Genomic DNA, 19990 nt, shown 5'->3' with positions numbered 1-19990 from the left:
GTGATCATATATCTCTGGTAAGAAATGGGAAATCAAATTTTTTGAATTGTCACAGAAACAGGGGTTTATGTAAGATCTTCCAATGAGTAAACCTATTCAGGTGACAACTGTCTAATGCCCTGTACACACGGTCGGACATTTCGACCACAAAATCCGTCAAATTTTTTCCAACGGATTTTGGTCGAAACTTGTGTTGCATGCACATGGTCGGGAAAATGCGATTGTTCGGAATGAGGTGACGTTCGTTGCGTATGACGGGACTACGTAGAGGCTAGTAGCCAATAGCTTTGGTCTCATAATTCAATCTGAGCATGCGTGGCACTTTATCTGTCGGAATTCTCTACAAACGATCGGAAAAAGTCAGGTCGGATTTTGTTGTCTGAAAATTTTAGATCCAGCTCTCAAACATTTTCCGTCAGAATTTCCAACGAAAAAAGTCAGATAGAGCCCACACATGATCGGATTTTCCAACAACATAATCTGATCGGACCTTTTGCGTCAGAATTTCTGACAATGTGTACAGGGCATAAGAAGGGATACAAGCTTTCCTCTTTCTTCCTGCTGGATTACAGGGACAGGAAGTGACAGAAAAACATCTGACAGTGGCCTTAACCATTTAATATTCTATTCACAATGTAAGAAAATGTTTTGTCATTACATATGTCTAATGCACTGCCATCTCTCTATCTATCTCTCCATGTGTGAAGTGCACTTACACTAAATTGCCAAAAGTATTGGGACACCTGCCTTTACACCAGTGGTTCTCAACCTGGGGTCAAATGATATTTTGCCAGGGGTCACCGAATCCTGGGCGGGAGCCAGAGTCAGGGGATGGATCTAGGGGCAGAGCCAGCTGTCCTGGCAAATGACGACTGCCAGAAACCCCTAGCTTGGGGCTAGATAGGAGGTGTGATGGCATTTAGCAGAATTGATGCCCTGCATTTTGCTCCTGCAGCCGCTGAATGCCTGCTTCTCCTTCTCTTACTCCCGAAGGCATTTAGCAGCTGTAGGAGCAAAATGAAGGGCGTCGGTTCTGCTATATGCTGCTGCCCCTCTCATCTAGAGGTAGAGAGGGGTCACATAGGCCCCCTGAAGCACGGGGCCAGGTCGCAATTGTGACCTCTGCAACCTCTATAGTTACGCCTCTGGCTCATAGTCAAGAGTTCTGTCGCATCTGTGCGATTTATGGATCTGGACGCAGCACCATAAAAGCCAATGTCAATGAAGGTTCAGTTCTTCGTTTCTTAAGAAAGGGAGTCCAACTTATGATTTTGCACACAGACCCACTATATTTAGACAATGCCCATGGGTTTCCAACAATCCCCCTCCAAATGCAAAATACACTTGTGGATAAGGCCAGTTTTGTACGATAGGCTAAGCAACTGCTCCACTCACTGGTATTCCTTTACAGAACAGTAATGTAAGATGAAAGTACCAAGATTTCATTTTACCTTTTGCTTACATTTCCCAAGAAGCATTGCCTGGAGTCTCTCAACCTGTATTTTGTACTTTAGTGAAATGGCTAGCGTCAAAAGCTTTCAGAGAAATAATTATGGCAGCATGAGAAAAAGTGCCTCTTTACTTATGAACCACGTAGTAAGCGCCCTCGCTTCTTGCCTCTCAGGAAAGAGATTTTTCTATGCCAGTCTCTAACACCTGTGATTTATTTGCTGATCTTTGCAAAGCAGGGTCATTTTTTAACCTATGGAATTGATACCTCCATAATCCACATTTCCAATAATCTTGCTGATCTCTAGCGTAGCTTCTGCTCTCTGGCTGAGGGCGACTGCAATGGATAAACCAAACCAGATAAACCTTGATCTGCATAAGCCTAGTTGATCCCTCACAGGTTGGAAGTGATGTGGAAGAAAAAAATAACTATCTCGAAGGCTCATATACACTTTACATTAAGATGGTTGCCAAAACCATGTATAAATATTTTGCATCAGTACCTTAATGGGATGTGTAGCACAGGTTTCTGTCATTGCTTATGAACATTAGTTGGGAAGTTTAATAGAATCTAATGAAGTTTAGATGAGACTGACGGTTGAGTTGGCTTTGGTTTGCTGAACTGTGGAGTCTGTGGATACGGTGATCTGATCTAAACAGAGTATTTTTATTAGAAACTGGATGAAACAGACAAGCCGTAGTATATTTGAGGTCAGTTTCTAAGTCTGCAGAAAATAGATTTACTGCATGGGAGATTGCTTAAATCCTAAAATGTGTGAGTTGATTTTGTTAGAAATATTACAGACCTCTGTACTTTTGCACTTGTGGTAAAGTTGGTTGAGGTTGACGTAAAAGGAAATAGACCTTGTGAGATCGCAAGATGAGTGAATGAGAGGAATGGACGGAGTTGAGAGGATGTAGCAAATTGGTTGTGAATTTAGACTCAAACTGTTTTCTAGACAAGTCCTCCTGCAGGACGACCTCCCCACACAGGCAACAGTCAACATTTGTATAGTTCATATTATACACTTATTGCCTTTAAGGGGGGTGGAAAGTATGGGGGGGGGGGGTTGGGTGCTGGAGAAAATGTCTGTTTTGACACCATGTGTAAAAATTACAAAATTTGTAAATAAAGAAATAATGTTTAAAAAAAGTTGGTTGAGGTTAGGAGAATATTTTTTGATAGTATTGTAAAGTATCAAGATTATTTGGAACTGGCAAAATAACAGGAGTCTGGGAGATAACAGCTTGCAAGAATATTCCTGTATACTATCAGACCAATTTCTAATTTTAACAAAATTATACATCACAATTGCTTGTGCATTTCATAAAGGTATAATATACACTATTTTCAAAAGTATTGGGACACTTGACTTTACATACACATGAACTATAATTAGTCCGTAGAGTTCAATATTGCGTTGGCCAACCCTTTGCAGCTATAACAGCTTCATCTCTTCTGGGAAGGCTGACCAGCATGTTTAGGAGTGTGTCTATGGGAATGTTTGACCATTTTTCCAGAAGCACATTTGTAAGGTCAGGAACTTATGAGGACAAGAAGGCTTAGCTCGCATTCTCCGCTCTAATTCATCCCAGAGGTGCTCTTTCGGGTTGAGGTCAGGACTCATCACATCACAGTTCCTCCATCACAAACTCGCTCATCCACGTCTTTATGGACCTTGATTTGTGCACTGGTGTGCAGTCACGTTGAAACAGGAAGGGGCCATCCCCAAACTGTTCCCACAATGTTGGGAGCATGAAATTGTCGAAAACGTCTTATTATCCTGACGCCTTAGGAGTTCCCTTCACTGGAACTAAGGGGCCAAGCCCAACCCCTGATAACCAATCCCACACCATAATCCCCCCTCCACCAAATGATTTGGACCAGTGCACAAAGAAAGGTCCATAAATACATGGATTAGCGAGTTTAGGATGGAGGAACTTGACTGGCCTGTCCTCAACCTGATAGAACACTTTTGGGATGAATTAGAACAGAGACTGTGAGCCAAGCCTTCTTGTCCACATCAGTGCCTGACCTCACAAATGTGCTTCTGGAAGAATGGTCAAACATTCCCATAGACACACTCCTAAACCTTGCGGATAGCCTTCCTAGAAAAGTTGAAGCTGTTATAGCTGCAAAGGACAGGTCAACTCAATATTGAACCCTTTGGACTAAGATTGGGACGCCATTAAAGTTAATGTGCGTGTAAAGGCAGTCGTCCTCAAAACTTTTGGTAATATAGTGTATGCTTAATCTACAGTATATTATAAAACTGTATATGTTTAAATGGCATGTGTGCTCCTTATAGTTGGTTTTTATATGGGTGGGTTTGATGTATTGTAAATCTGCCACGTTGCCCATTTGGGCCAAAGTGATAGGTTGTCTTAATAAGACACTCCCCACCTCCCAGTGATGCCCACTTTTTCTATCCTTCTCTAATGCTTTATTCATCTGCTTGAGCCCATGGAAACATTTAATACTTCTAAGTATGGGAAATAATGTGACCGTCTCTCCTTCCTCTTATGATATAGTGCTAGAATACTTAGTGGCCCATTGCCAGATTTGTGCACGTTGTGCTCTTCAGGTGGGGGAGGCAGGAAGGTCATAGCTTCAAAACAGTAACAGCTTCAATTTAAGTAAACTTGTCACTGCCCCTCACAAACAAAGCTATCCCTTGAAAGCTAGAATAACCTCCAACAAATGCTGATTGGTGCCTTTCCTGTTTTAGAAAATTGCAGAGTAACCCTATGCATTGGCAATGTTGGCACTGAGGTATACTACTACCGCATCCCACAATGCAGCAGGGGAGCCTCTCAATAGGGTCCTGAATTGTATTGTGACTTATGATGTTGCAATTTATACAGGAAGCACATAGGGAAGTAACCTATACAACTACACTACTGGGGTAGCTCTAGGCCCTTGTACACACGGTCGGACATTTCGACAACCAAATCCGTCGGATTTTGTCCGTCGGATCTTGTCCGAAACTGTTGCATACACACGGTTGGACAAAGTTGTTGAAAAATCCGATCTTTCAGAACATGATGACGTAATTTCGTTACGATGGGACTACGTTCAGGCTAGTAGCCAATAGCTTTGATGTAGGAATTTGATCTGAGCATGCGTGGCACTTTGTCCGATCGGAATTCTCTACACATGCTCGGAGTATGTCCTATCGGACCAGTTTGTCGGAAAATATTTCCAGCAAGTTTGAAAATTTAGTCCAACGGATATTCCGACGGAAACAGTCTGATGCATACCACACACAGTCGGATTATCCAACAACACGGTCCGTTAGGACACATTCCGACGGATTCTCCGACCGTGTGTACGGGGGCTAGGTGTAGTATAAAGCAAAAAGGTCTGTGACCTACAATGTCACTTTCAGGAGGCATATCAAGGCTGGTACATGAAAAGACCACTTTCCACTAACAGTCGGGTGCAGTAATATCATACAATTTGCCACCAACCAACAACAGATTTTCAGCCATATCTTGACCGCCTTCACCCCCACTCAGCTTTAGGTAAGAAATTGCAATGCTAAGTATTTAAAAAATGTACATAACACAAGATGCATAAGGCAACATCTGAGGCAGAAAGATGGGTTCTGAATGAATTGGTTATTTCTTTTATATGTAACAGAACGTTCACGCTAACAAAAATATATATAGAATCATTTTACATATAGTACATACCTTGAGTTACTTCTTCCCAGGTCTAACAAAGTTCACACATCTCAGAATAATATGAAAGGATACATGTTTCCTCTGTGTAGGGTATTGTGGTACTGGTTCCTCCCAACAGATAGCTATAGAAGGACACTTCCAGAGTGTAACAATATGAAGAATCATCCAAAAGACCTCCTAAAAGCCTTCTACCAGTTCCAGCCTTCATGGTGTCTCGGTTGAAAGATGTGCTGGACTGTAAAAAATAAAAAAGTTATCTGAAATAACGAATGCCACATCTAACCAAATGGAACATAACAATCTAATAATAATTAAAAACCTGTATAAAAATACAACATTAATTAAATATGTCATCAAACTTTATCATATTTCTGAAGCTCGTTTGAAAAATATAACTGAGCACAATTGGTCGGAATGCTACTTTCCATAATGTCAACATGAAGTTGATGGCAATGTGAACACTTTTAAACGTTATATACTGCTTTTGTTTACTCGGATCTACTTTACATAACAGACTGAAAAGAGAGCCAATGGTGGCACTTCGGAGAAGGTCAGGGCTGGTGGCATAAACAAGGGACCGGAAGACAGGCTGGTTCATTAGAAGATTAGAATACTCAAATGAGAAGAGAAGCTGAATATTTTCCATAAGAACAGATCAGGATATTAGAGGTACAGGACAAAAACAGAATTTAAGCAATGAACTGATAGAAAATATTCTTAGACCAGCATAAATTAATCTGAACTAAACTCTCTGCATGCCCCAAGGCTTGTTAATGTTCAACTCAGTACTGACCTCCTTACAGTACTCCTTTGCTCAGAAATGTCCTGGATAGTTCCCCCATGCTCATTGTGGACCTTCCCATAGTGCATCTACGCTCCATAGTGCCCCATAGTTTCTCTCTTTGTTCAGTACACATACACCACATAGCATCCCTATGCCTAATGTGATGAACCACTCTGGATGGCAATTACATTTTCTCACCGCCCCCCGCCAAATAAGGTGCCGGCTCAGTATACAGGATAATGCGAGCAAATGAGTGTGGCCACCTGGACTTTCTTTGCTTACATTACCCTTATGCCTAATACTGATTTCCTAGACATGTGCAATTTGTTTAGTTCCAAATTCGTTTTTTAACGAATTTTGACAAATTCATTAATTCCGAATTTCTGAATTTTTCAATTTACGAAATTTACGAATTTCAAAATTTGCTAAATTGTGAATTTCCGAAATTTCCGAATTTTCGGATTTTTGAATTTCCGAATTTCCAATTATCGGATTTCCGAATTTTTTAATCTCCGAATTTCGAATTTTTGGATTTCCAACCTTCCGATTTCCGAATTTCGGATTTCTGAATTCCCGAATTTCTGAATTTCAGATTTTCGAATTTCCGAATTTCGGATTTTTGGAATTCCGAATTTTCAGAAATTCGGAAATTCCAAAATTCAAACATCAGAAAAAAAGAAAGAAAATATGTTTAATTCTAAATAATAACTATTAAATTATAGGTATTGGAATTCCCTTTCAAATTTGTCTGTTAGTGAAGATAACGAATACAAATTTATTCGAAGTTACAAATTAAATTATCTGAAATAACGAATGCCACATCTAACCAAAGGGAACGCAACGATCTAATAATAATAAAAAATCTTTTTATTATTATTAATTATTTATTATTAATTTGTTCTGTTCCATTTGTTTAGATGCAGCATTTGTTATTTCAGATAATTCGTATTTTCAGATAAATTCGTACTCGTTAATTTAATAGTTAGTTATTAATTAAACTGATTTTCTTTCTTTTTTTCAGATTTAAAATTTTTTGGACTTTTAAATCTTTGAATTCCCGAATTTCGAAAATCCAAAAATTCGGAATTCTGAAAATCTGAAAATCGGAAATCCGAAATTCGGAAAACCGAAAATCCGAAATTTGGAAAAATTTGAAAATTCGGAAATTCGTAAATCCGAAAATTTGGAAATCCGAAAAATCTAAATTCGGAAATTTGGAAATCCGAAAATTTCCAAATTTCGATCTACTTTACATAATTTACGAATTTTCGATTTTCCGAATTTCCGAAAAAATCAAAAAAAGAATGAAATGATAAAGAAAATTAACAAATCTTTTGTCAGTGCACATGTCTATTTCCTATTAGGGCCCTGGTGCTCAGCTTAGACATGCACAAAATTCCTCAATGCTCAATACCGACCTTCTCTCAGTGCCCCCATACTTAGTTTGTAACTTCCAATAGTGGCTCTATGCTTTATAGGGCCTTCACAGTGCCCCATGCTTAGTAAATACATCTCCCTAGTGGCCCATGCTCACTGCTGACCTTCCCATGGTGCTCCCTTTTTCAGCAGCTGAACCATCTACTCTTAGCTGTTTTTCTCCTAGTTGCTAAGGGACTTTTTGAAATTGTCATTGAGAATTGGTAACAGAGATTTGTCATTCACTGGCTAAGGTACTGCTGTAGTGCATTGTGCTGAATATGAATCTAGTTTCATATCATGCCACAGAAAGGCAAGCCCACAGTGTGGTATTTGTACCAGTAGTTAGAACTGAACCGGGCTTTATTTCAGATGCCTAAACCCACAAAGATCATGCTAGCACCAGTAAAGAAAGTAAGTGGGAGGTATACGCTTGCTGAGAGCTTGTGGCACAGCAGGTTGCCTCTTGTTTAATGCCACATATCATTGGTATGTAGCTATGCAAGCATAAAGCAAAAATAAATGTTCTTTCTCATTTACTATATATGGTATGAAGTCTACACTGTGCAGTTAACATTTATTTTTTAAATTTTTATAGACAGTCATTTTTAATCTTATCGGCAGGAAAGCATATTAAACCTCAATAAGAGGCAACGAAAGCCATTGTTTGTAGGGATGAGCTTGATGTTCGTGTTCCCCGAAGAGCGGACATTATGGGGCATTTGCGGCGAATTCGAGCCCCGGGGAATGCCCCATAATGCACTGTGAGATCGCAGTGCATTGCTGTATGATGATTGGCCAAAGCATGAACCTGACCTGCATGCATTGGCCAACAGTTGCTGAACCGTAAAAAGAAATTCGGTCCCAGCCATCCACATGCTCAGCGTCTAAATGCTAGCTTGGCCAAATATCTAGCACTGCAATGGCTGCCTTTTCAGCTGGTAGACTCTGCCCCATTTTGTGAATTTGTGGAATGTGCTGAACCTCAGGGGCGCTTTTCAAATGCCACTTCTTTTCATGGAAGGCCATTCCGATTCTCTACCGGCATGTGGAAGGCAATGTTTTGGCCTATTTGGACAGGGTGGTCAGCAGTAAGGTGCATTTTACCGCTGACTCATGGTCCAGCAGGCATGGACAGGGATGCTACCTTTCCATCACGGCACACTGGGTAACTCTGCTGGCAGCTGGGAAGGATGCAGGACAGGGTTCAGTATTGTTGGAGCTTGTTCCGCCACCACGCCTCCAAAATGCTAGTGGGGATTCTGCCCTAGCTCTCTCCTCCACCCCCTCCTCTTTTTCTTCCTCTATGGACTCTTCTGCAGATTTGTCCTCTGAACCAGCAGTGCTCTGTAAGCGTTCAAGCAAGCAGTCAGGCAAAAAGATGGCATGCGGTGCTTGAGTTGGTCTGCTTAGGGGACAGGAGCCACACTGGGGCAGAGATTCTGTCAGTTCTGCATGGGCAGGCTCACAGGTGGTTGACACCATGCCAGCTTAAGCCAGAAATGGTTAAATGTTACAATGGCACCAACCTTCTCTCTGCCCTCCGACAGGGACATTTGACCTATGTTCCATGTATGGCACACATCCTGAATTTGGTGGTGCAGTGGTTCTTGAGCAGGTACCTAGGATTACAGGATATCCTGAGGCTAGCCAGAAAAAATGTGGTCATTTTCATTAGTCAGACAATGCCAGTGCTTGGTTGGCTGACATTCAAAGGGAATGCAACCTAGCCACCAACCGCCTCATTTGTGATTTGCCCACCAGGTGGAACGCAATGTTGGCAATGCTCCAACGGGGCTGGACACACAGCAGAGGGCCATCAATGAGTACCTGTGCGTGTATGGCACTAGGACAGGGTCAGGGGAGCTTGGCTTCTTTTCGCCACGCCAGAGGCTACTGATCAAGGATGCATGCACTGTCCTGTAACAATTTGAGGAGGCCACCAAATGGTGAGCAGTGACAATGCATGCATCAGTGGCACTGTCCCTCTAGTCTTCCTGTTGGAGCACATGTTTAGTGGAATCATGGACAGGGCACTTGAGGCAGAACAGCGAGAGGAAGAGGAGGACTTACCTCTCAGGGCCCCCTTTATCCAGATAGCATTCCTGCAGGCCCACCAAACACACAGGAAGAAGAGGAGGATTGTGTCAGCGTGGATGTAGAGGATAACACTCAGCAGCAGTCTTCAAGGGATGGTCTCAGTCCCCAGAAACCTAAGCATTTGTACGTGGCTGGGAGGAGGTAGTTATTGGTCATATGATCCTTAGTGACCCAAAGGACTCAGAATCTAATGTCTCTGAAAACTTACGCTGCATGGTCTCCCTGATTCTGCAAAGCCTGCAAAAGGACCCTGGGATTCGTGGTATCAAGGAGAGGGATCATTACTGGCTGGCAACCCTTCTTGATCCACGTTACATGGGTAAGGTTGAAGAACTCATCCTGCCTTCGCAGAGGGAGCAGAGGATGAAACATCTTCAGGAGGCCTTGAATAAAGTTTTGTGCAATGCATTTCCAGACTCTGGGAGATTACAATTTCCTGGTGCTGGACAACGTGTTGCTGAGGCTGGCTGACCGATGCCTTTAAACATTTTTTCAGTCCTCAGCACCAAGATCTGATCGGTTCAAGCAACCATCCCCAACATCTGCATTTCATGGTGCAGGAATATCTAGGGGCCAGAGCAGACTTGGAGACCTTTCCAACAGAGCATCCACTGGGTTACTGCATCTCGAGGATGGACTACTGTCCAGAATTTGCTCAATATGCAATTGAGCTACAGGCCTGTCCTGCATGCAGCATGCTTTCTGAACATTCAGTGCTGCTGGAGGGTTTGTAATGGAACAAAGAGTGCGCCTGTCCACAGACTCCGTTGATAGGCTCACATTCATAAAAATGAATCATTTTTGGATCAGCAGCTACCAAGCACCTGATGCTGATGTAACTGATTGAATTTGCTATGGATGTGGGATCCCTTGAAGACTGCCTATGCTGGCTATCCTAGTCCTCCTCAATCTCTATGATGCTAGCTTCCAACAGTATTTTGGGTTTAGGGCACCACGACCCAAGGCTCAATTTTTCTGCCCCTGCTTAACAGGGGCATGTAATTACAATTTCTAAACTAATATTTCACAGCAGGGCCCATTTCTGCGCCCCCAACAAGAGTATCTGTGAGGAGTTACAGTGTTGGGCCACCACCACCACCCAAGGCCCAATTTTTCTGCCCCTGTTTAACAGGGGCATGTAATTACAATTCTTGATATGATATTTCACAGCAGGGCCCATTCCTGCGCCCAACAAGATTAACTGTGAGGGCTTATAGTGTTCTGGTACCACTACCACCACCACCAAAGGCCCAGTTTTTATGCCCATGTTTAACAGGGGCATGTAATTACAGTTTTAGATATAGTATTTCACAGCAGGGCCCATTCCTGCACTCACCAAGTGTAACTGTGAGGGCTTACAGTGTTCTGGTACCACCAACACCTAAGGCCCAATTTTCTGCAGAGTATATAGGGCAGGCCGTATAGTATATATACTGCTGTTCAGAGTAGGGGACCCCCACACCCTTTTTTTTTTTAAATGTTGGGGCGGGGTTCCCCTTAATATCCATACCAGGCCTGGTAATGGACAGGGGGGGACCCTTGCCATTTTTTTCAATGATTTTTATGTATATTGCCGGGACCCCACAATACATTACAGCCGTGAGTAGTTTTATATTAAGTTTTTTCCTTTAGAAATTTAATTTTGCTGTGGTATTGTTCTAAACACAGGAAAAGTTTGCTACTTTACAGGCATACTAAGGACATGATATTTAAAGGAATATTACATTTCACTGCTTGCGAAAAAAGGTCAGTTTTTAAAACTTTTTTTGCATTGTTACATGTCCCCTGGGGCGGGACCCAGGTCCCCAAACACTTTTTTTGGCAATAACTTGCATATAAGCCTTTAAAATTAGCACTTTTTATTTTTCACGTTCATGTCCCATAGACTTTAACTGTGTTTGAGTGTTCAAACTAATCTTCTAATGTTCTAACTAATGTTCGCTTCCTCCCTAATTGTTTGGCTCTAAATGAACACTTTCTTTTTAATTAATTTACAATTGTCTGATAATTAGATATATTGTTGTTTATGTTTAACCAGTAGTTGTTTGAAGGCTAGAATAAAATGTCATGGAATTGAGGTTAACAACCTCTTTAATATTTGTATTATTTAAAGTTTCATCAGAGAACAGGGGTCTATATCAGTGGTCTCAAAGTACTGGCCCGCGGGCCATTTGCAGCCCACGGATTGGTTACAAATGGAGTGTGGGGGTATTTATGCAGTGTGGGGGTATTTATGCAGTGGGGGGTATTTATGCAGTGTGGGGGTATTTATGCAGTGTGGAGGGTATTTATGGAGTGTGGGGGTATTTATGCAGTGTGGGGGTATTTATGGAGTGTGGGGGATATTTATGGAGTGTAGGGGTATTTATGGATTGTGGGGGGTAATGCTGGGTTTATTAATGCGTTTTCTGCCATCAGTGTTGGGGGTTAATAATGCATTTGCTGACACCAGTGCTGGGGGTTAATAATGCGTTTTGCTGACACCAGTGCTGGGGGTTAATAATGCGTTTTGCTGACACCAGTGCTGGGTTTAATAATGTGTCTGCTGACACCAGTGCTGGGTATAGTGTAGTATATTATTGCTGGTATAGTTTTTATTTTTGAAGTTTTGAAAGTTTGCATGCAGCCCCCATGGGATAAGAAAACTTGTCATGTGGCCCTCTGGCAATTTTAGTTTGAGACCCCTGGTCTATATGTTTCTATAGGTAATTTAGAAAATATATTAGAGTGGAATCTGGGATCATGTCATAGTACAAAGGTTTGGGTTCGCTGCTACCATAGGTTTGAGTTGCTGGTGAAGGTAGTATTTATTAGAAATCACAGTGTACTGCATAGTCTTTATGCTATAGCTAGCAGGCTTATTAGAGCCCCCTCACTAAAAAGGGGGGTAGGCACAGAGAAGCCATATTATCAGTGTTTTAAAAGTTGCTGTAGGTAGGGCAAGGATAAGGAAAGATGAAAAACTGCATAGATATAAAACATTTTACTTTAATTCTGATGTCTACTTTTTTTTTTCTTTTTGTATCCTCAGGCAAGTTAGATTTTGTGTTTTGTTAATGTTGCCCAGAAAGCCACATAAAAAAACCTTTGACCTTCTCCACACTGTATGTAATTTCTAAAACTTTTTTTGGATTGATATATTCTCCCCATGGCAGTGCCCAGCTTCCCACGCCTATGAGCTGTAAAAATGAACAAAATTCAATAGAAGGCCCTCAATAGACTTCAATAGGAATAGTTGAACCATTTGCAAACGGAGCTATGGAAGATTCCCGTATTCCTAATTATGAATATTCATGACCAGCCTACATGAAATTATTCAAAATGTAGATACCCTTGGCAAAACCAGTAAAGTAAGTGAAAGGTATGCTTTAAAACCCAATTTCTACGCTGACGACACCCAATCTCTACCCCTCAACTCACTCCTTCAGTCTTCTCACGTATCACTAATTTACTAACAGACAAATTTGTCTGGATGTCACACCACTTCCTCTAACTCAACTTGTCCAAAGATGAGCTCATAATTTTTCCTCCCCCACATGCCTCTTCCCCTGACTTCCCTGTCCAGAGCAATGGCACAACCATCAACCCTTCCCTGCATGCCAGGGTGCTAGGTGTTATCCTGGACTCTGAACTCTCCTTTCGATCCCACATCCAATCACTTTCCAAAGCTTGCTGCTTCAACCTTCGCTGCACCTCCAAAATACGTCCCTTTCTACCCAATTAAACCACAAAGCTCCTGATTCCCTCCCTGGTTATCTCTCAGCTTGACTACTGCAACTCCCTCCTCATTGGCTCACCTTTAAATAGGCTATCCCCGCTTCAGTCCATCATGAATGCTGCTGCCAGACTCATCCACCTTACAAACTGCTCAGCGCCTGCTACCCCTCTCTGCCAATCCCTCCATTGGCTGCCACTCACCCAACAAATTCAATTCAAAATACCAACAATAACTTACAAAGCCATTCATAACTCTGCCCCCAGCTACATCACTAACCTAGTCTCAAAATACCAACCTACTTATTCCCTTCATTCCTCCCAAGACCTCCTACTCTCCAGATCCCTTGTCATCTCCTCCCATACTCACCTCCAGGACTTTCTCCTGGCCTCTTACACCCTTTGGAATTTCTTACCCCAATCTGTCCGACTATCTCCAACTCTATCCACCTTTAGGCGTTCCCTGAAATCTTTTCTCTTCAGAGAAGCCTATCTGCCTTCACCTAACACATGCACTTTCATTTTGTGCATTAGCTCACCCTTCACAGTTATCACCTTTTGTATCACTTGACCCTCCCTTCTAGATTGTGTGCTCTAAGGCTGCTTTCACACTGGTGCGGTATTCAGGCGTTACAGCGCTAAAAATAGCGCCTGTGTAGCGCCTGAAAAAAACCGGCCCCTTTAACTCCAGTGTGAAAGCCGGAGGGCTTTCACACTGGAGCGATGCGCTGGCAGGACGGTGAAAAAAGTCCTGCTAGCCACATCTTTGCAGCGGTGAAGGAGCGGTGTATTCACCGCTCCTAAACCGCTCCTACCCATTGAGATCAATGGGACACCGCAGCAATACCGCCGGCAAAGCGCCGCTGCAGCGGCGCTTTGCGGGCGGGTTTAACCCCTTTTCGGCCGCTAGCGGGGGTTAAAACCACCCCGCTAGCGCCCGCACACCGCCGCTAAAACGACGCAGCTCCCGCTGCAGTGTGAAAGCAGCCTAATGAACAGGGCCCTCTAATTCCTCCTCTATTGAATTGTATTGCAATTGTACTGTCTGCCCTAACATTGTAAAGAACTACACAAACTGTTGGCGCTATATAAATCCTGTAAAGTAATAAAAAAAAATTTACTTTCAGTTTAAATCAGCTAAATACATTCCAGTGCATCAAAACAAAGCATGTTTAAAGTCTTACAGGTTTTTTCAAAAGTAGCCACAGCTAAACAAAGCCTGTCCAATGCCAGCCTGCTGCAGAGAAGGCTCCTTGCTGTTTGCATGGAGGCTCTGGCGTCCCTGCAGAGGTCTGGCACACACTCTACTCTCCAATCAGCACTTTGCTGTTTGCAGAGCTATAGGTCAAACTCTGTTGAAAGATAACATATCATATAACTTAGAAAGTTCTGTGTTTTGAAAATAATGTTGGACACATAGGCACGAGTAAATACCAATGCAAAGAAGAATCGGTGTCTACAAGAGCACGCCTTTGTACAGCCATTCACTTGTATGGCAGGCCGTACGTGGCATTTGCAGCTCCCCAGTTGTGGAAAGTGCCAGTAAATTATGCTAGACATTTAAACTGCCTGCAAAAGCCGTGTGCATAAACCCTCATAGTTAGAAAGCAAAAGGGCCAAAAAAATTGCAAAATGAATGATTCTGAAAGAGCCAGGAAGTGAAAAGTAGCAGGTTTCATTTAAAATGGAATCCTAATTCTATAATAATTCCAAAATAATTCTCAAAGCAGAATAAAACTATTAAAGCATTTCCTTGCTCTGAGCCTGGAAGCCAATGCCATTAATACAGGCAACTTCATATATCAGTAGAACAATTAACAAAAGCAGCAGTTTAAAAATGAGAACATATTTCTTTCTAGTCTTCTCTACTTGTCATTGATATATGGAGTGTAAAGAGGGCTCGTTCCTTTGTACTCACCACCTGACCTTCTGGATTCAACACATGGAGAAGAGAATAAGTTACACACGCTGGAGTACAGGCTATGTCAAGAGTATTTGGCTGACATATGGAGGGAGATGCTCCTTTGACCATATTGACATGAAGAAAGAAGCATAATGAAAAAACACACAGAGCCCGGGATTAAGAGTGTGGAGGAGCCAAAAAAATGTATGGCCCATTTTTGAAAATAAATTAATCCAGAAGTAAAATAGTCAGGGCGAAGTGATATTGCCTCCTGATATCCCACCTCTGCAATCCCTTGATAATGGCAATCATCCAGGTAAGCTCATTTGACACCAAAGCATAGTCAGCATACATATTGCGACAGCTGTATTTTGAATCTGCAGTTTCGTAAACACATTGCTATTTCTCCAACTTCTGTTCTTTGCACGAAAATGAGTATCATTACATTTGTGACACCTACATAGAGCTCAATATACATAAAACCTGGTGCGCTTCATGCTCAAAGACATTTTGAGTTGAGACTGTAGAGCAGCCTTTCTCAATCTTTTTAAAATGGAGGATTAATAATTATGTAGCGCAGCCCCCTAGAGGAGTAGAATTACCTGCTCATTTGCATGGCCATGACCCGGTGAATGTTCTAAACCACCTGACACTCTGGGTTCAGACATCCTTGTATCACTAGACTAATAATCAGACAACTCTGTGTATGTATGTTCTATGAATATTTTACTTGAACCCTTAATGGTAAATGTTGTCACGAAGAGGAGGTACCAGGTCTGCAGAGTTCTAGGCAACAGCGCTAACTGAGCAAAAGAATTTCTCCGAACGACTCAAGACAAATATTAACAATAGCAATATTATATATATATATATATATATATATATATATATATATATATATATATATATATATATATATATATATATATATATTTACACTTCCTTGGGAGATAATGTTTCCCCCTAGATGGATATTTCAGATAAATAATTATACTGCCACTCTGTAGAAGATGGAACCTGGCTAGATTATAATGCTATTCTAGGAAGGGAAAGCAGGTCTAGAAATGATAACATAGGGGCCTTTCTATTGGTAATGGCAATAAAGTCCATGTTGCAGATCTGATGTTCTTCATTGGCATGTATGAGGTCATTAACTGTAAACTGATTAGGTGTAGTGGGAAACAGTAGATCTCTTATAGTGAGGAAGGCTAAAGATGTCTAAGGACAGTGTTCAAATAAGTGTAGTAAAATATTCCTGGAGTAGAGATGTCTGTGCAAATTTTCTCAATGTAACTGTGACAAGGAATGGATAACGGTCGAGTGATTTGCCCTCTCAAAAATGACCAGACTGCTCTGATGTCTTCCAGATAGCAACTCGTGTAGCGACAGTAGTGCAGTGGATCCGCTGTCTTGTTCTCCCAACGTGAAACTTGACACACACAAACTGGCAGGTAACCGGAGTGATGCTAGAAGGATGTCCGACAGCAAATGACAGAGCTAGGCCTCTCAGGTTATGGATTGTGTCAGGCCCGGGAGGAAGGCTTTTGCTCTTTTTATAGCCACTCCCAGAAATCCTCCGATGGCAAGAATGACCCCTGGGATATGTAGTCCTGGCACATAATGGTGAAAAACAATTATCTCATGGGAGGACTATTCATCCCACAATCCTTTTGTTTGGCCCACAAATATGATGTCCTAATACCTAATACACTGGTCACTTGAGGGACAGGGGATGCTTTGAGATAATAGAAGGTACGGTGCTTTCTGCTTGTAGTCCATATTGCTACAATTATATTTACAGCTCACAGTACATCAGCGCGATGGTCATTGGAAAGAATGCTCCCTACATTTGTGGTCAGTGGGAAGAATCCCCCCTGACAGACAGAAATTGCTTATTGTTTAAGGAACCCCTAGCAACCTCTGGAGGAACCCTAGAATGCCATAGAACCCTGGTTGAGAAACCTTGCTGTAGAGATGCACTTACCAATGGATGGGGCCAATACTGCCAGATTTAGTGAATGAAAGGGTGAACTAGCACACTAAAAAAGCTCACCATGCGCTTAATTTGTTGCATGAAGACATGCAATGCTCCAGGCCATCAATGGGTCTCTTTATCAGATCAGTATCAATGTTGCCTAAGGAGGTCCATTAATGGCTCAGAAACTTTGCAAGTCTTCTTGTGACAAATAAAAGCCCATAGGGAGCATTTTGGCTGTGCTGGTGACACTTGTGATTCATTGGACCCACCCTGAGCTATCTACCCATCTGAGCTCAATGGTATACTGTATATCGTCCCTTTATGTCCTCTTAAAGCCTGATTCCAGGTTAAAGGTAGTAAGCAGTAATACAATACAAATAAATAGTTCAGGTGATTACACTAGCTGATTTCAAAAAGTATTTTATAGATTTAGAAGTCATGTATATGTAAACTTATTTTTTTTATTTGCATAAAGAATTGACTAAAATGTTAGCAGCCAGATCTCCTGTCACTAGGACATTAGAACTGAACATAACTGCAGGTCAAGGGTTAACCCCTCCATACATTTTGGGTTGTTATTACAGTCTGCATCTCATAAATTACCACCGTATCGCCAGCAAAGCAGACACTCCGAAAGAATACCACCCAAGGGAACTTATAATGGAGCAGACACAGAATAAATGACATATAAGTGGTAAATTCCAATTTCACGTTCCGTGCGCCTAACTCTGGCAGTTAATTCTAAAACAACACCCCGAGGTCAGGCAGGATTGGACTCCGTGCCACCATATGACAAGGCTGTCCTATTTATTTCAGTTTTTCTTCAGGGCTACGTTCCTGCTAGAGAAAGTGGAGAAAACACACATCTTTTACAGTCTGTTAGTCTCTGTCACCAACACATGCTTGCAAAAATCTGCGTGAGATAGTAGCATGGCCAAGACGTGCTCTCTGCCCACAGTACAGAACTGGTGGCTGTGGCTTTATACTGGGAAATATCATAACAAAGCCTCAGGAAGCACTTTCTCCAAACAGATTGAGCTGTATTTATTTTCAATTGTCCCAGAAAATATCGCAAAATGGTCTGTACGCTTCACTTGTACAGTAAAGGGCCTGATAGCACGAGCACTGAGCTGTGGCGGATAAATCTGGGATTTCATTATTTTGTTTCATTGGCATCTAGAGGGAATAATAATAATCACTCTAAACATATTCATGGACTTAAGCTAACCTGTCAGACGCAGACCGCATCGGTAATCATTTTGTCAGCTGAAAAATTATACAGAGGGTAAAATAAGTATTGAATATGTCACAGTTTTTCTAGGTAAATATGTTTCTAAAGGTGTGTAGCGCCGGGCTCCTGAAGAGAACGCGATATGTTTTTCAAAGTTAAAACTTTATCCAAACTACAGTTTGGTTTGGGTCTATTTGTGTAAATTTGACTTCTGTGTCAGTCTGACTGAACTGTGAGATGTTCAGCCTAGCCACAGGGGGCGCTGTCTCTGGTGGCGGGCGTGGAGCATGGTCTGGTCAGGCGCTTAAGTTACTCTTTTTTGGAGTCAGGTCAGTGGGAGTGGCCCTCTCCCTGTGCCCTCTGGGAGAGGGTATTTAAGGTTCGGAAGTCACATGGTTTGGGGTTCCGGTCCAGTATGAAGTGCTGATTACATGGTCCTGGTCCTCCTGACCAGCCCCCAGCAAGGCTACAGCCTGGGGTGCGGATCCACCCAACTTTGATGCCTTGGGGCTGGCTAGCCCAAGGCATGGAAACTAGAGGAGGATTCTGAGGTGGATGGGTGTCGTCTCCAGTCTGGGAGAGACCAATGGAACTTTGAGCATTCCAGGGGAGGACCCTTTAGAAGAACACCACATACGGGGGTTTTCTTAAAAAAAGCCTGGAAGGGCCAAAGTAATCGAGAGAATCCAGTCTTGTGGATATCGCCAAGTAGGCTGAAAGATCCTGGTATGCTTCAAGTGTTCTACAGCTTAGTTTCCTACGTGTTCTGCAACAATGTCGGTGTTAAAGACTTTGTTCCTGAGTAAGCACCTTGTTGGCTGCTAGGCCTTGTGAGAGAGGGACTGCCCAGCCTTAGTGTTCATCCAGCTGCGAATGGCTATTCTCTGGATGCAGTCAAAGTAAGCAAGTTCCTTAATGTTTATATACTTTGACATTGAGAGTACCTGAATTCCTTTCCAACCCTCTGATCCCAAGTTAAAGATTGTTCAATGGTTGAAGTTTGCAAATAAAATCCATTCAAGTGGATCTATTGTCAGTCTCCAGTTACTGGGTCATCTACCACGGGACATCCCCTAGATGTGCAACAAGGAGAAGCGGAAGGTAATGATAAGCCCAGAAATAACCAGCAGCTCCTTTGGGTGTTAGTGCTACAGGTGCTATTGAATTTTTTTTTACCACATGTCGTTAACAAACCATGCAATTCATACATACAAGGAAACTAAAATAATTAATACTTGGTACAAAATCCTTTGTTGGTAATGACAGCTTCAAGACGCTTCCTGTATGGAGAAACTCATCACATGCATTGCTTAGGTGTGATCTTGGCTTCAACAGAAACAGTCTTCAAATCTTGAAGGTCCAGTGGGCCTCTTCTATGAACTCTGATCTTTAGTTCTTTCCATTAGATTCAAGTTAAGTGATTGGCTGGGCCATTCTAACAGTTTTATTTTCTTTATTTGAAACCAATTGTCTTGCTGAAATGTCCACCCTCGTTTCATCTTCATCATCCTGGTAGATGGCAGGAGATTTTTATCAAGAATGACTTGGTACATTTTTCCATTCAGCCTTTCTTCAATGGAAAAGCCTGTCCACAACTTTATGCCTTGTCACCCCATAGTTTATTGTTTGCTTCAGTTGCACTACTATGGACTGAAATGCTCCTGGAAAGCTCTTTTCATGCTGAGCTTATCAAAATGACCACAGCTGATCACAGTTGAAAGCCAAATG

At 42.1% G+C, this 19990-nt stretch overlaps 1 protein-coding gene across 3 annotated transcripts in view; it reads right to left on the bottom strand.

Moving 5' to 3' along the window:
- AGBL4 (AGBL carboxypeptidase 4) overlaps nucleotides 1-19990 on the bottom strand; it is a 2901779-nt gene that overhangs the window by 214159 nt on the left and 2667630 nt on the right. For all 3 annotated transcript variants that reach the window (XM_077450277.1, XM_077450278.1, XM_077450279.1), the window contains exon 11: nucleotides 5209-5371. In XM_077450277.1, the coding sequence (XP_077306403.1) occupies nucleotides 5209-5371 (163 nt within the window). The remainder of the gene's footprint in view (nucleotides 1-5208; nucleotides 5372-19990) is intronic.

This window comes from Lithobates pipiens, unplaced genomic scaffold, assembly GCF_037356315.1.
Source record: "Lithobates pipiens isolate NorthernLeopardFrog02 unplaced genomic scaffold, aLitPip1_a1.2 Scaffold_23, whole genome shotgun sequence".
NCBI classification, from domain to species: Eukaryota; Metazoa; Chordata; class Amphibia; order Anura; family Ranidae; genus Lithobates; species Lithobates pipiens.
The sequence above is the reverse complement of the archived record's forward strand: the minus strand, read 5'-3'. Positions and strand labels throughout refer to the sequence as shown.